The following is a 14044-nucleotide window of genomic DNA, read 5'->3' as shown; positions in this document are numbered from 1 at the left end:
CACTTCGAATAAACAGCAAGGGACTAAAACAAGGCAATAAATGAGGTGAGACTGAGACTGACAGTGTCAGGTGATGATATAGTGAGAAATGAGAGGAAGAGAAAGTTAAATCCTCTTGCTGACAGAGAGTCTATAAGTGCTGAGTTCCTCTGACTCTGTGCGTGTTCTTCAGCTTATTAGACATGTTTGGGAGCTGCTCTTCCATGTTTAATAAAACCACAGCTTTTCTCTCAGCACTCCCAGACCATCCAGCAGTGGAAAATTTCAAAGAAAAATGCGATGAGGACGAATCCAATTTCTAACCGCACGGAAAACTGAGACACCATTTGGGATTGGCAGCTCTCGCCATTGTAAAATTGGAAGCATCCTATTGTTTTGCTTTGCTTATGCTTATATAAACAGCAGGGAATGGGCAGATCTCTCAGGAAACATGACTGTGCATGATATCCACAGTGCCTGGAGGTGCAAAGCGGTCAGTCCGTGTGTGTTGACCATCTACAAAGCATTGCATGTTTTTCACACCCTGCGTGCTTGATAGTCGGCATTCCACCGCTCTAGCTGAGCTCCAGGAAGAGTCGGACCATTTGCGGGAATCACACGTGATGTTCTCATGTACCTACGTTTGGAACCGCTCCCATATAGCAGCAGGAGAGGGATAAATTCAGAGATTTAATAAACATTTTGGTCAGGAAGATGACCATCACAGAAATCAATCCTTTTTGAAATTGTGAATAAAACTTCCCAGAACATTTGTTACAAACTTTCTCTACATGGATACAGAGGGGGAAATGGTTTATCAGATTGTGAAAGACGTGTCATTAAAAAATAAAGTCAGCCGGGTGTCCAATATAAGATTATGAGAGAAGCAAAGCAGCTGTTTAATCAAACATGGGCGACGTCATAATAAAACGTCCATTGGACATTTTTAGTCAAACTTAGCAGCTTTAACATGGATTCCCAGCACCACCCAGGAGTTGTGGTCTGGGTGGCAGTATGGGCACAGGAAATGTAACTCACACACTGAGGTTTCCAGTAGAGTGTGGGCAGAAGCCTTCTGTAGCCTATATGCATTTCCAGTGACTCTTTCCTGACGTCCCCATCTTTCTCTGCAAAATAAACTATAGGCCTACCTCAGACATGTTTACCCATCCCTCGAGTGGTTTCTCTGACGTACATTCTGTTTCATTGCTGACATATTTTGTGGTATGAATGGTGACTTAGCATAAAGTATTGACATTGATGTTTGGGGACAAGTTTGGGGACAGCAAGACACTTTTATTCCACAAGGATTCATTAAATTGATAAACGGTGATGTTAAAGACATTTTTATAATTAGGGATGCTCTGATATCGGTATCAGGCCTGATACTGCATGTGAAAGATAAAATATGATAGAGCAATAGAATGAACAGTGAAAGTGACAGAAGCTTGTACAGTACATTTTAACAGGCATAATTTAGCATGAAAATAACTGAAGTAAATAATACTATACAGGTATCGGCCTCATTCTGGAAAAAGGGGTATCTGTGCATCCCTATTTATAATGTTACAAAAGACTTCCATTTAAAAAAAATGCTGTTCTCTTGAACTTTCTATACAGCAAAGAATCCTTAAAAATAAAATGTTTATTTTCACAAAAATATTAAGTAGCACAACTGTTTTCAACATTGACAATAATAATCATGTGGCACTGAAAACTGGAGTAATGATGCTGAAAATTCAGCTTTGCATCACAGGAGTAAATTACAAAATATAATTTTAGAATATTACTATTTTTACTGTATTTTTAATAATCTTTTTGAAAATGCAGCTTTTGGTGAGCATTAGAGACGTCTTTCAAAAACATAAAAAGCTCTTACAGACCCCAAACTTGAAAGGTAATGTATGTGTATACAGAAGACACTGGGCTTCAAGGCCTATTTTATTTATTTTTGCACCAGCAGATTTCTTTCTTTTATCTTGTTCTGATGGATAACTGGAGAATTTATCAGTTCGGCCTCTGGTATATGCAATAGTATTGTGTGATAAATCTGGTCTAAAAAGATCTGCATTAATTAGCATTAGATCAAAGTCTCCTGCTTTTTTTTACGTTCTTCTGCTCTAGCCACATGTGGTCCACAGACTCGGCCCAGGCATATGGTTTTATTTAGCTTTGTGGAAAGGTTAAATAGGAAACTTGGATAAGAGAAAAGACTCTGAATCGTTTTATATGATGAAATTTTGAAAGTTTCTGGGGCATTTTAAAACATACATGTAAAAACGTATCAGTCTTTCAGTTTGCGAGTCGGTCTTGGTGTAGACCGATCTTGGCCGTTACACTGCGTTTGTCTCTATTGCCTGTTTAAACACGGTGGTTTGTGTAGGGCTAATTCTCTTGGATAAAAAGCCTGCACCAGACTCCTTTAGATACTGGCACCAGACAAATTGCAGTGCATTTTGTATTCTTTTTTTTATCATGTGCCTCTCGTTGGGTGTAAACAAAAATACTGAAATGAGTAAGTGTTAGTGTATATTGGAAAGCATTAGTGTGGTCATATAAAAGAGTTTGACTGAGACACACAAATACAAAATGACAAAGAAAAAATCTTTATTGGTTAAATTGCTTTTTCACAGATTTGATTAATGTCCGTTTTTGTTTGATTGCTCGGTTTTTCCACTGTCATGCACACTGTACGACAGCGGATTCCCATGGAATGGCATTACATCAGTGTTGTTCTGATTTAAAACCCAATATGTGCTATTTACCAGATGCAAAATCTTGCCTTTAGCCACTCAACGGCCCAAACCCAAGGATTCTGTGAGAGCACTGTTAAAGTGTAGTGATTTTACGCCTCGTAGTGTGTTGTAAAATAAATTAGTTACGTGCATAACAGAGAACTTCTCGTCATTTTTGCATCAAATAACACCCTAGCCAAAATCTCAGTGCAAACACCATTGTAGCTGAAAAATCCATGAGCCTCTGCAAATGAGTACCAATACTATGATGCACAATTTGAAAAATCAAAACAAAGAATGTCCATAATGAAATATCATCTACTAGTGTTTGGTAGTTGTGGAGCTACGCTGGCATATATCTCTTAATATAACTGACTAAATATTAGTCCAGCTCTAAAAAGCAGTCTTCTAAAAAAAAAAAAAACTCACATTTGTGACATAGTTAGCTTGATTTACAGTACTAAAACTCTATCTCTCAAGCAGCAATGATTACATTGAGTTAAAAAGGTCATTCACTCCAAAGGTAAGACATTAATTCTACTCATTCTAATTCAAAACTAATTCATTCCGTCTGCCCTCCACAAAGAAAAAAAGGAAAATAAAATGACAAAAAAGAGAAAAAAGAGAACAAAAGTTAAACCTTTCTCTCACACACTATTTAGGACAATTTCAGTAAAAATGCAGAAAAGAAAATCAAGCTGCTGTACCAGTTGGCGCAGCAGCTCAGTCCACACATAGATATTTTCAATTCATACCACCACCCAAAAAACAACAAATATCATCAAATAACAAAAACCGACACCACATAAATTCAAAGTTTATCAGGAAAATGACAGTCCACTGTGATTAATAAAAAAAAAAAAAGTATTTGCTGATGAATGTATTGCTGAAATTTGGATTATTGTCAATAAATATGCACTTGGATGGTATTAATTATGTAGACATGACCTTGAGTAGTAGTCAATCTTAATCTAGTGGTGGATATCCTGTTACTTTTTATGAATAAATAAATATTAACACCCTGTTGGACAACGGGGATTTGATGTCATGCAAACGAGTGGGGGTTAGAACACAAATCTACACGTACTGTAGGAGTGCAACATGTTAAAGTGGAATCATTGTGTGGCATTTTAATAAACCCAATACGAACAAGCAAACAAAATCAATCACATCACCAAGGCATATTCTGGTGGGCAGAATCGAGAGGCGCCCCAGGTTTGGCCCCGCTTGTGCCCCTTTGAGCCCCCCTATAGCTGTTCGGTTGTTAGGGCATGTTAGCTCTGCTAGTTTCAACATCATTATTAATGAATAGTACCTCCAGCAGTGTGAGTAATTTTATGTCTCTGTATCGACTAGAGTCTAGAGTGAGGATCTTGTGCGGATGAAATCCCGCCCCCTCAGCACAGGAGTTGAACGCGTCTCACTGCCTGTGTCAGTCTTTTAGCGTCGTGACGCGGCACCAAGTCGCGTGGCTAGACGTCCAGGTCGTCGGGTCTCGCTCGACTGCTCATGCGGCTGCTGGTGCGGCTGCACGGCCGGGCGTCTATCAACGCCAACGGCTGCAGCTCGTGGCCTGGCGTCAGTTTCTTGTGCTCGTGCGTGTCATCGGGGAAGTCGAAGGCCTGAGCGTGCGAATTGGAGATGGTGCTTCCGTTCTGGCCCAAGCGGTTCTGTTCTGCGCTGTAGTTGGCCCAGTTCTGCTCGTTGGCCTGCTTGTTGTAATTGCGACAAGAGTTGGTCCGCTCGCCGGTGGCTAGTTTATAGCCCGGAGGCGACATGGGGGAGAGCGGTGCGGTCGGCGAGGAGCAGCCGTTGTAGTAGGCGTATTTGGTAGTGGACAGTTCCTTCGGTGTAGGGCTCATGGTGCCGGTGTGGTACTGGTTCTGTTGGCCCTTCACACGGTCCTTGATCCGTTTGAAGAGCACGTAGAAAAGCTCTATGATGTTGAGCAAAAGCGAGACGAGCGAAACCACCAGCATGAAGATAATAAAGATGGTCTTCTCCGTTGGCCGAGAGAGGAAACAGTCCACCCGATGGGGGCAGGGCGAACGCTCGCACGTGTACACGGCGGACAGGCTGATGCCATAGATGTACCACTGGATGACCAGGAAGCCCACCTCAAAGACGGACTTGAAAATGATGGTGACTATGTAGGTGCGCAGCAGGGCGCCTTTCATCTTCACCTTGCCGTGCTCCTCTAGGCCGTGCTTGAACTTCTTGTGCTCGATCTTCTTCAGGTGGACCTCGACGTCGCCGCCGTCGTTCTGCACGGCCTTCAACACCTCCTCTTTGCGGTTGAGCTTCTCCTCCTTGCGCATCAGGTAGAACACGTGCGCCAGGTACAGGAGCGTAGGCGTGGACACGAAGATGATCTGAAGCACCCAGAAGCGCACGTGCGAGATGGGGAACGATTTGTCATAGCAGACGTTCTCGCAGCCGGGCTGCTGGGTATTGCACTTGAAAGCCGACTGCTCGTCACCCCAGGCCGACTCCACTGCTGTTCCCAGAACTAGGATCCGGAAGATGAAGAGCACAGAGAGCCAGATCTTCCCTCCGGCCGTGGAGTAGGCCTGCACCTTGTCAAGAAGTCTTCCCAACGCACTCCAGTCACCCATCTTGAGGGAGTTCTAGCTGAAAATAGAAAAGCTCAGATGTAATAAAACGTATTCAGACAGTTTTGGACACTTCGGTGACACTTGAATATGTCTGAATGTCTTTGTGTTAGATGCAAAATATCAAAGTGACATCTCTGAACAAATAACACAGTGATTTTTTTTTCTATTATTTTTAAACAAATAGTCCATCATTTTAGTGAATGTATGAAGTCAGTTCCCCTCAAGTTCATACCAGCATTACTGTTATAACATAGCATAACATAAATATATATATATCTATACACACACACATATATATATTGGCACATTTGGATTAAAAAGTCACCTGGTTTTAGAAGTTGTTATGTAATGCAAAGACATTCGTACATTTTGAAGTGTGGCTTAAGTGTCCAAATACTTTTTGTGAGGCCACTGTAGTGTATTTTTTCTGCACATAAAGCACATGATGAAAGTGTTAGTTTCAGCACCTGCTGAGGATGTTATTATGAAAATAAGCATGAAAACTGACCTCAAGATTATCATAATATAAACTACACCTGGTCTCAGAAAGCTCACATAACAAACATGTGGCTCGCACACACGTAGGGGTTAGGTTTAGGGTTGTAAAGATAACTGCCAGCACTTGCTGTCTTTTGCTTTGTGAAATCAAAGTTCTCAAGGTGATGCTAGTTTTTACAGAAAGTGAGTCGTCATCTACTGATTAAAACATCTTAAATGACTCTTTAACATGACTAAGACCAGACTGACTGGGGAATTTAAAGACACATGTTTATATAGCAAGATGTTGGTCCCTCTGGTTACATCAGCAATGTTTAAATGCAAACAATAACATTCACTTAAAATCTGACTTGAATTGGGAAGCAAGTCTTTGATCAATTCCCCTGTGCAGCATGGAAAATCAAATATCATAAGGAACTGTTTAAGGAGTTCTAAAGAATTTCCTGATTCATGTGGTGCAGACATGATGAAGAGCATCTCTTCAATATCCTGGACAATTTGTGGGTCTCGTGGCACTAATAAAGTTTAAATGGGGTATGTGGAATGTATATTACGACAATTACAGTGTTAACATTTATAAGAGACATCAAGGGGGAGACATCAAGTATTTTTGTTGTGTATACATCCAATAGGCAGAAAGTACGCTTGTCTCTCTGTAATGTAGCATTCTACTAAATCTTTGATAGGTTTGAGTATATAGTAAAGAATATAGGCTAGTATAAGAACTGTTTATATAAAATTGGCATGTAGGAATGCTTGAGAATTACAGGTTTGAGTTTAGCTACAGAAGGGATATTTAAAGGGATAGCTCACCAAAATGTAAATTCTGTCATCATTTACTCACCCTTGAGTTGTTCCAAACCTGTATGAATTTCTTTCTTCTGCTGAACACAAAAGAAGATATTTTTGAAGAATGTTGATAACCAAATAGTTGATGGACCCCATTGACTTCCATAGTATTTTTTTTAATCTTCTTCCATTCTATGGAAGTCAATGGGGCCCGTCAAATGTTTGGTTAAACTGACATTCTTCAGAATATCTTCTTTTGTGTTCAGCAGAAGAAAGAAATTCATACAGGTTTGGAACAACTTGAGGGTGAGTAAATGATGACTGAATTTTCACTTTTTGGGTGAACTATCTTTTTAACATTGTAATACGGGACTGAACAGCGCCCTCTAAAGCGCATTGACGACGCAAGCGAAACAGATCGTTTTTCACCAGAAAGTCGTATTAGAGTTGTAAAAAAAACAAAGGCAGGAAAAAATAAAAGTTGTTTTCCATTTATTCTATAAGAGAAATAGCTGTTATAATGTGTTCCAATTAAATTCATGTAGGCCTAAATTCCTGCTTACATGATTTTTCTTCAAAACTTTATTCCAGACACAACGTTTTTGAAGTTTCTATTATTTCATTTTTGTTTTAATTACTGAAATGTCTATTAAATGTCTTGTTTCTACCAAACATGACCCCCACAACAGACGTGAATAAATACTAAACTAAACCTAAATATGATAGGCTATAATAATGAACCATATATGATTATATTATATCATTATGGCGATTCATATCGTTTCATAAACTTCTAAACTCACTGAAAAGTTTTTCAAAATCAAATCAAATATGACAAAAGCCTTTTAAAATGATTAAATTCATTATTTTAAAGTAACTTTCCACTGTGATGCTCAGTTATAAATATTAGTGTTGCTATGGAAAAAAACTAAGTTTTGAAAAGTTGAAAGAATTTCTGTAAAAACTTACCTAGATAGAAGTAAAGAGAGGAGAGCCCTGTAGGGACTTACTCCGTCACCTCTGAAGACCAGTCACCAAATCCAAGTAAGCGACTATGGAGAAACTGAGGCACACTTGTCAAACTTTCCCTGCTTATAAGAGACTCGGAGGGAAGAAAGTGGAAAGCAGACGCACAAAGTTTGGCAAAGTCACGTGACTGCTACGTCAGTTGTTGGGTCCTCCTCATACTCTCTCGCTTGATGGGCTTCTTCAACTCAGACGAACAAATATTTCTCTCGAAAACGTTAGGAAATTGACGAGAATTTAACAATTCACCAACAGTCATGTATTATAAGAACGTTTTCATTGTGCATAGCCTAAGTGATCTGTAAATCAGAATGGTAGAAAGTTTTTGATTATGAGCCTATATATATAAATGTGTGTGTGCGTGTGTGTGTGTGTGTGTGTGTGTGTGTGTGTGTGTGTTTGTGTGTGTGTGTGGGTGTGTGTGTGTGGCATATATATATATATATATATATATATATATATATATATATATATATATATATATATATATATATATATGTAATTTTTAATAATAATTAGCTCTAATAATCTAGCTCTAATAATTAAATTTAATAGCTCAATATCTGATCCCCGTCTTTATAAGACAATAATTAAAACAGTCGTTTTCATGTACATATTTATCTCACATTTATTCTTGGTGTATAAAAAAACGTGGTTAAAGTAAAAATAAAAATAAAAAAGGCTGTAGAAACTTTACAAAAGGACAAAAAAACTCACTGGCCTTAGTGACAGAAGTAAGGAGTTAGTCAGTGAGTGCAACTCAAGAAGGTTACAGCGCCATCTAGTGTTCAGTTAGCAAAAGTTACAATTAACAATATTTTTCATAGGCTAAGTTTGATCATAATTTATTACATTAATTTTTCTGAATATGAAGTTGATTATATTAGCTATATGTATTTTCCTACAAGTGTTACCAGAAATATGACACAAGGACTTGCCTTATAGGTCAGATTTGGCTCCTTCAAGACTGCCTTTTCTTTGAGCGCACCTGTTCTGAAAGGCCATGTTTAACTCATTGTGTCTCATTCCATTAACAGCACTGGATTCTACCTTAAAAGCTGAAGGATAATGGGTTTGACCAGCGTACATTACATTCTTAGATCTCTTATTCCTCCTATTTATCATCTTACAAAGCAAATAGAATATTTCTAGAATATTTAAGGCCAGAGACACACAAGCCACCACCAGCATGAAGATAATGAAGATGGTTTTCTCTGTGGGTCTAGACATGAAACACTCTGTCTCCACCGTACAGGGCGGCATCTTACAGTTGAACTTGTGCTCCATGATAAATCCAAACAGATAATACTGTCCAACGATGAAAGCCACCTCTAAAAGGATCTTTGCAAACAGCTGGGTCAAGTAGCTCCCCAGCAGGTTTCCTTTGATTGCAACCTTCCCGTCAGGGTCTGTATATTTTGGCTGCTTCGACATCGGGTTCCTTTTTAGCTCCTCTCTCAATTTGTTCTCTTGGTGGATGACGTGTACCACGTGGCCCAGGTACAGCAAAGTCGGAGTGGAAATGAAGATGATCTGCATGACCCAGAAGCGAATATGCGAGATGGGGAACTTCCAGTCGTAACACACGTTCTCGCAACCAGGCGTGTTGGTGTTGCATACTAAGTTGGATCTCTCGTCACCCCACACGCTCTCCGCCGCCGTTCCCAGCACCAGGATCCTGAAGATGAAGAGGACGACCATCCATATCTTGCCGATGACGGTGGAGTGGGACTGTACTTTGTCCAGTAAAGCTGAGAGAAATCCCCAGTCTCCCATGATTAGTTGCTCAGGGCTTCCCTGGAGGATAGATAGGATATTTACACTAAATTATACACAATTAGTTTGTTATAGAAATACATGGTGATCATCCCAAATAGGAATTGGAGGTTAGCAGAGTGAAATGTCATTTTTTGTGTGTGTGTGTGTATACACTTCATAAGCAAAACACTGAAAAATGGCATTCATACGTAGTATTTTTGTCTTGTTTCCAGTCCAAATATAACAATTAAATCAAGATGCATTTATTAGATGAGTAGCCTAACATTGTTTTCTGAAAAAAAAAAATGCTTTCTGCATGTTACCCTCAAATCAACGCATTCTCATCTCAAGGCGTCATATACTGACGCTTTTGCAAAAGCGTATACATCCAACGCACATGGCACCCTTTAGCGTCAATATAACACGCTTCGGTTATGGGTAGGTTTAGGTCTGGGGTAGGGTTAGGGTTAGACTAGGCGACGCCTTCTGGCCCATATATATCTGTGTCTCATATTGACGCTAAAGGGTGCCATGTGCGTTGGATGTACGCATTGGCAAAAGCGTCTAGCCTGACTTCGTCATACTCATATTCTAGTCAGAATGTGAGTCTGATACTGCTCCATAGGGCTTTGATTATGAGGCGTGTCTTAACCGAACCAGAAAAAAAAAAAAAAAACTCTGCACTCAATTGGATAGACCTACAACCAATCACAGCAACTTAGTAAGTGTTTTTTTATGAGCTACGCAAACAAAGTTGTCAACAGAACTCAACTACACGCACGCTGGAAGAAGTAGTCAAATAATGAGTGTTGCTTCTTTTACTTGGCCCTCTATGAGTGCGACCAAAGGAGAAACCACAACGACCACAGGGTTTTCATTGCGTCCCATCTTCTTAGCGGCCATCGGAGCCATGCAGCTGATAAAATAAACTTTTGCCGAATCCCGTAGGAAGGACGGCAAACGCATCTTTCCAATCGACAAATGCCTTGATTGCAGCTCTCTGTTCGTCTTTTAAAATGAATGCGCTGTCGATTTCTTTTACAACAGACGCAATAGCGGAATCTATACATCTCAATTCTCCAGCTGCAGTCATCTTTCAGGAAAACCAGTTCAACCCAAGCGCTCTTTGATAACGTGATGATTACGTAACTGCAGATCATCTGTCCATCATCGTATAAAGCCCGCCCTGGCAATTTGATTGGCCCGACTAATTCTGAACCGATCATAATTACTCCTCAATGGATCAAGTCCAGACCGAACTTCCCGACCAAAAAATGTTGTGGGCGGGGTTCGGGCTGGCATCCAGACTAAAAAGCGTCAGTATATGTCAGTATATATTTTTTTTCCCCAAAGGTTTAAGTCAGATACTTTATGTTTCTTTGTTGACTAATTAAATATCCCTTTAAATAAAACACCACCAACCCCACCCCCGCCCCTTATACATCCAGAATACCTATTGCACAACTATGGACAAATTAGCAAATCACAAAAAATATCACTGATTGACAACAAATTAAAAAATTCTGTGTATTTTTGGTGTTTTAATAGCTTTATATTATTACATTATACAATTTCTGTTATCAAGGATAGGTTTGTAGTCAATTTGACACTCCCATTGCAGGATGCCTCACTGTTGGCACGACACAGGACTCATGGTGGCGTTCACCTTTTCTTCTCTGGACAATCGATTTTCCAGATGTTCCAAACAGTCAGAAGGATGCTTCATCGGATACAATAACTTTGCACCAGTCTTCTGCTGTCCAATTCTTGCACTTCCTGGAGAATTTCAGTCAATCTTTGATGTTTTTATTGGAGAGAAGTGGCTTCTTTGCTCCCCTTCTTGACACCAGGTCGTTGTCCAAAAGTCTTGTCCTCGCTGTGTGTGCAGATGCATCACACCCCCTGCCGCCAATACTGAGCAGTTCTGCACTGGTGGTGACACGATTCTGTTGCTGATTCCTCAGGAGGAGATGGTCCTGGCACTTGCTGGACACTCTGGGACGTCCTAAAGCCTTCTTCACTGCAGCCGAACCTCTATTCTCGAAGCTCTTGATGATCTGGTAAATGGTTCTTTCAGGTGCAAAATTCTTTGCAGCTATTTCCTGACATGTGAGGCCATTTTGATGCAACAATGATGGCTGCACATCTTTCTTTGGAGGAAACCATTGCTTACACAAGAACACAATGATTGGAAGCACTTCTTCCTTCCTTTTATAGCAATCATGTGCTGATGATATGATTAGTAAAATCATATAGCTGGTCATTTGGTGCCAAGGACAAAAACAGTGCAATTTGGGGTTTTGTGATAAAGCTTTTTGCAAATATGTAAAATGCCTCTGATCACTATAATCTAGAAAAATGTGAATCAACATCATAACAACTGAAGAAGCAAAATTTTCTTATTTGGCCACAGCTGTACCCCGTCATTCAAGTGGGAAGTGGGACCATAATAACGTTCCATTTTTGGAAGCTAATTTATGAGGCTCAACATAGGATTCTCATGCTCATCTGAGGAGGATGCCTCATTATCAGGGTCCTCCTCGACATTATCATCTATTTCACAGAACTATGACAAAATCTAATTGACAGAAAACGTTTGCTTAGAGGTCATTTTCAATTCAGAGAGAGCATAAAGAGAGAGCTCACAGAGCACAAAGAGAAATGGTTTATAAGGCTTCTGTGGAAGCTTTCATATATTTGCTCCTTCCCTATATTATGTAGAACAACAGCGACTGAGATTTTTACAACACTTTGGCCATTTTGCTGTAATGTTATCACTTCCCAAAAATCTTTCCAGTTTATTTAAAGCATTTGCATCTTATTCATTGTAGACATGTCATACTCACCAAATTATGTGGGGAAGAAAAAACTTTGTGCCTTGTAAGCTCACCAACCTGTAGACATATAAAATCATACATTTTTGGAGACAATCAAAAAGACAAGTTTTTGTGGTATTTGAAACCAATCTGAATCCTTTGAGGGAAAGTTATTTCCTAGTTATGTATCTCTAGAATGTTTTCTGTAAGAATTCAAACAGATAAGATGGGGGACCAAATTAATATAGGCCTATATATATATTAGAAATGTTTTATGAATGTATATTCAAAATATATTTAACACTTTATATTAGGTGTCTTTAACTACTATACTTGCAGCAAAACACTTCTGCTATTGAAGTGGGATACGGGTAAGGTTACGGACAGGTTTGGTGTTTAAAGGTATAGAAATTAGAGGTAATAATTACTGTTGTAATTACACGTATAATTACAACAGTGTACTAGATGTAATTACATAAATTAATTACAGATGTAACTACATGCAGGCAATCATAATAATTAAAGTACAATCACTGTAAAAAAAAAGTTGCTGCCTAAGTACAGTCAACCTGGATGTTTAAGTCATTTCAACTTAAATTACATTAAACTGACTTAAAAAAATTAGTTGATTCTTGTATAACTTATAAAAAGAGTTGAAAATTGCTTAACCTATTTGGATGAGTAAAAACATACGTTGTCATTATTATTGAGCATAAAGGTTTACAGTGTATGTAACGTGTATGTACTTAATAAGTGCATTGTATCAAATGATTTATTTCAATGTTAGTTAAAGACACCTAATATAAAGTGGGTCCAAATAGTTAACAATAACTATCTTGTTAATTATTTAAATATATTTGATATTAAATTAATACATTGAATATGTGAATATGTAACTGTTAAAATCAGACTCCAACAAATCCCAAAATATTCTTACCTGAATGAAGGGTCCAAATGGAAATTTCCCGCAAAGCAACAACTACTACTGATGATCGTAAAAAATATATATTTTAAAATCACTCGCAAGTATGTATTTAAATAAACGTATTTCCTTATTCCGCTCGTTGAGATTTAAAGACTATTCTACAATAAAACATCTGTATCTTTAGGAAATATCGGTCGCTTTTGATGAAGTCACTCTCAGACAGGATTCAGTCATTAATCTTATACCCGTGACATGTGATTTACCTATATCTGAAGGAACACTGAAAGCTCCACCCAACTCTATGATAAAGAAAACCAGTTTTAACCAGTCATCTTTCACTTCTTTATTTCTGTTCTTGTTATAAGTAGTCAAAGAGTCTAGTTGCATCACACTTTCACAAATTAGCCAAATTTGTCTGAATCATCAGCCTTGAATATGTCGTGAAGTGGAAGCCACATCTATGTGATGGTGGTGGGTGTGTAGTGGCTAAAGATCAGGGCTGGTAAGGTTGCTGGGTATGAGCCCTTATAAGAAATGACACTCACTGCTGTGTCTTTCACTTAACCACTGATTGTTCCAGAGGGATTATCCCTATAAAAAAGGACACAAGTTTCAGCTTAATGAATACAACAAAACAATATTTGGTAACACTTTATTGTACAGTGTCCTTGTAACACGTTACATGTAGTTACTATAGTAATTATTGTGCATAAATACACACAACGAACTTAAACCACACCCTAATCCTAAATCAAGTGAGGTCAAGTTACCTTTATTTAGTGCTTTATACAACACAGATGTTTCAAAGCAGCTTTACAGTGATAACAAGAAAATGATTGAATGATGTAAACAGAGTACATTTCTGCTGTAGCTCTAAAAGAAAACAGTGTCATTGTTCAGCTG

The 14044-nt window shown here is 38.8% G+C and overlaps 2 protein-coding genes across 3 annotated transcripts; both read right to left on the bottom strand.

Annotated features, from left to right (window-relative positions):
* Window positions 1-3774: 3774 nt before the first annotated feature.
* Window positions 3775-7741, bottom strand: gja1b (gap junction protein alpha 1b). The gene is made up of 2 exons (XM_056269346.1): window positions 7586-7741; window positions 3775-5341 (listed from the first exon to the last, which is right to left on the bottom strand). The coding sequence occupies exon 2, from the start codon at window positions 5327-5329 to the stop codon at window positions 4187-4189; it is 1143 nt and encodes a 380-aa protein (XP_056125321.1). The 5' UTR covers window positions 5330-5341; window positions 7586-7741; the 3' UTR covers window positions 3775-4186.
* Window positions 7742-8566: 825 nt separating this feature from the next.
* On the bottom strand, window positions 8567-12333 carry gja13.2 (gap junction protein alpha 13.2). Of its 2 annotated transcripts, none has more exons than XM_056269455.1 (2): window positions 12247-12333; window positions 8567-9439 (listed from the first exon to the last, which is right to left on the bottom strand). In XM_056269455.1, exons 1-2 carry the CDS (start codon window positions 12316-12318, stop codon window positions 8582-8584), a joined length of 930 nt encoding a protein of 309 aa, XP_056125430.1. In that variant the 5' UTR covers window positions 12319-12333; the 3' UTR covers window positions 8567-8581. The 2 variants fall into 2 exon arrangements, with proteins under 2 accessions (XP_056125430.1, XP_056125431.1); XM_056269456.1 differs by having other exon boundaries at window positions 8567-9434; window positions 12243-12275.
* Between the last annotated feature and the right edge of the window lie 1711 nt (window positions 12334-14044).

This window comes from Rhinichthys klamathensis, unplaced genomic scaffold (assembly GCF_029890125.1).
Source record: "Rhinichthys klamathensis goyatoka isolate OS25496 unplaced genomic scaffold, OSU_Roscu_1.1 h1tg000281l_1, whole genome shotgun sequence".
Classification (NCBI taxonomy): domain Eukaryota; kingdom Metazoa; phylum Chordata; class Actinopteri; order Cypriniformes; family Leuciscidae; genus Rhinichthys; species Rhinichthys klamathensis.
Note: the sequence above shows the minus strand (reverse complement) of the source record. Positions and strands in the feature narration are given on the sequence as shown.

Bases quoted from the DNA above. Each gene is read 5' to 3' on its own strand.
- gja1b (XM_056269346.1), bottom strand. From the start codon at position 5,329: ATGGGTGACTGGAGTGCGTTGGGAAGACTTCTTGACAAGGTGCAGGCC.
- gja13.2 (XM_056269455.1), bottom strand. From the start codon at position 12,318: ATGTATGATTTTATATGTCTACAGGTTGGTGAGCTTACAAGGCACAAA. The intron at 9,440-12,246 runs GTGAGTATGACA...TCTATCCTCCAG, and splicing joins TTTCTTCCCCACATAATTTG to GGAAGCCCTGAGCAACTAAT.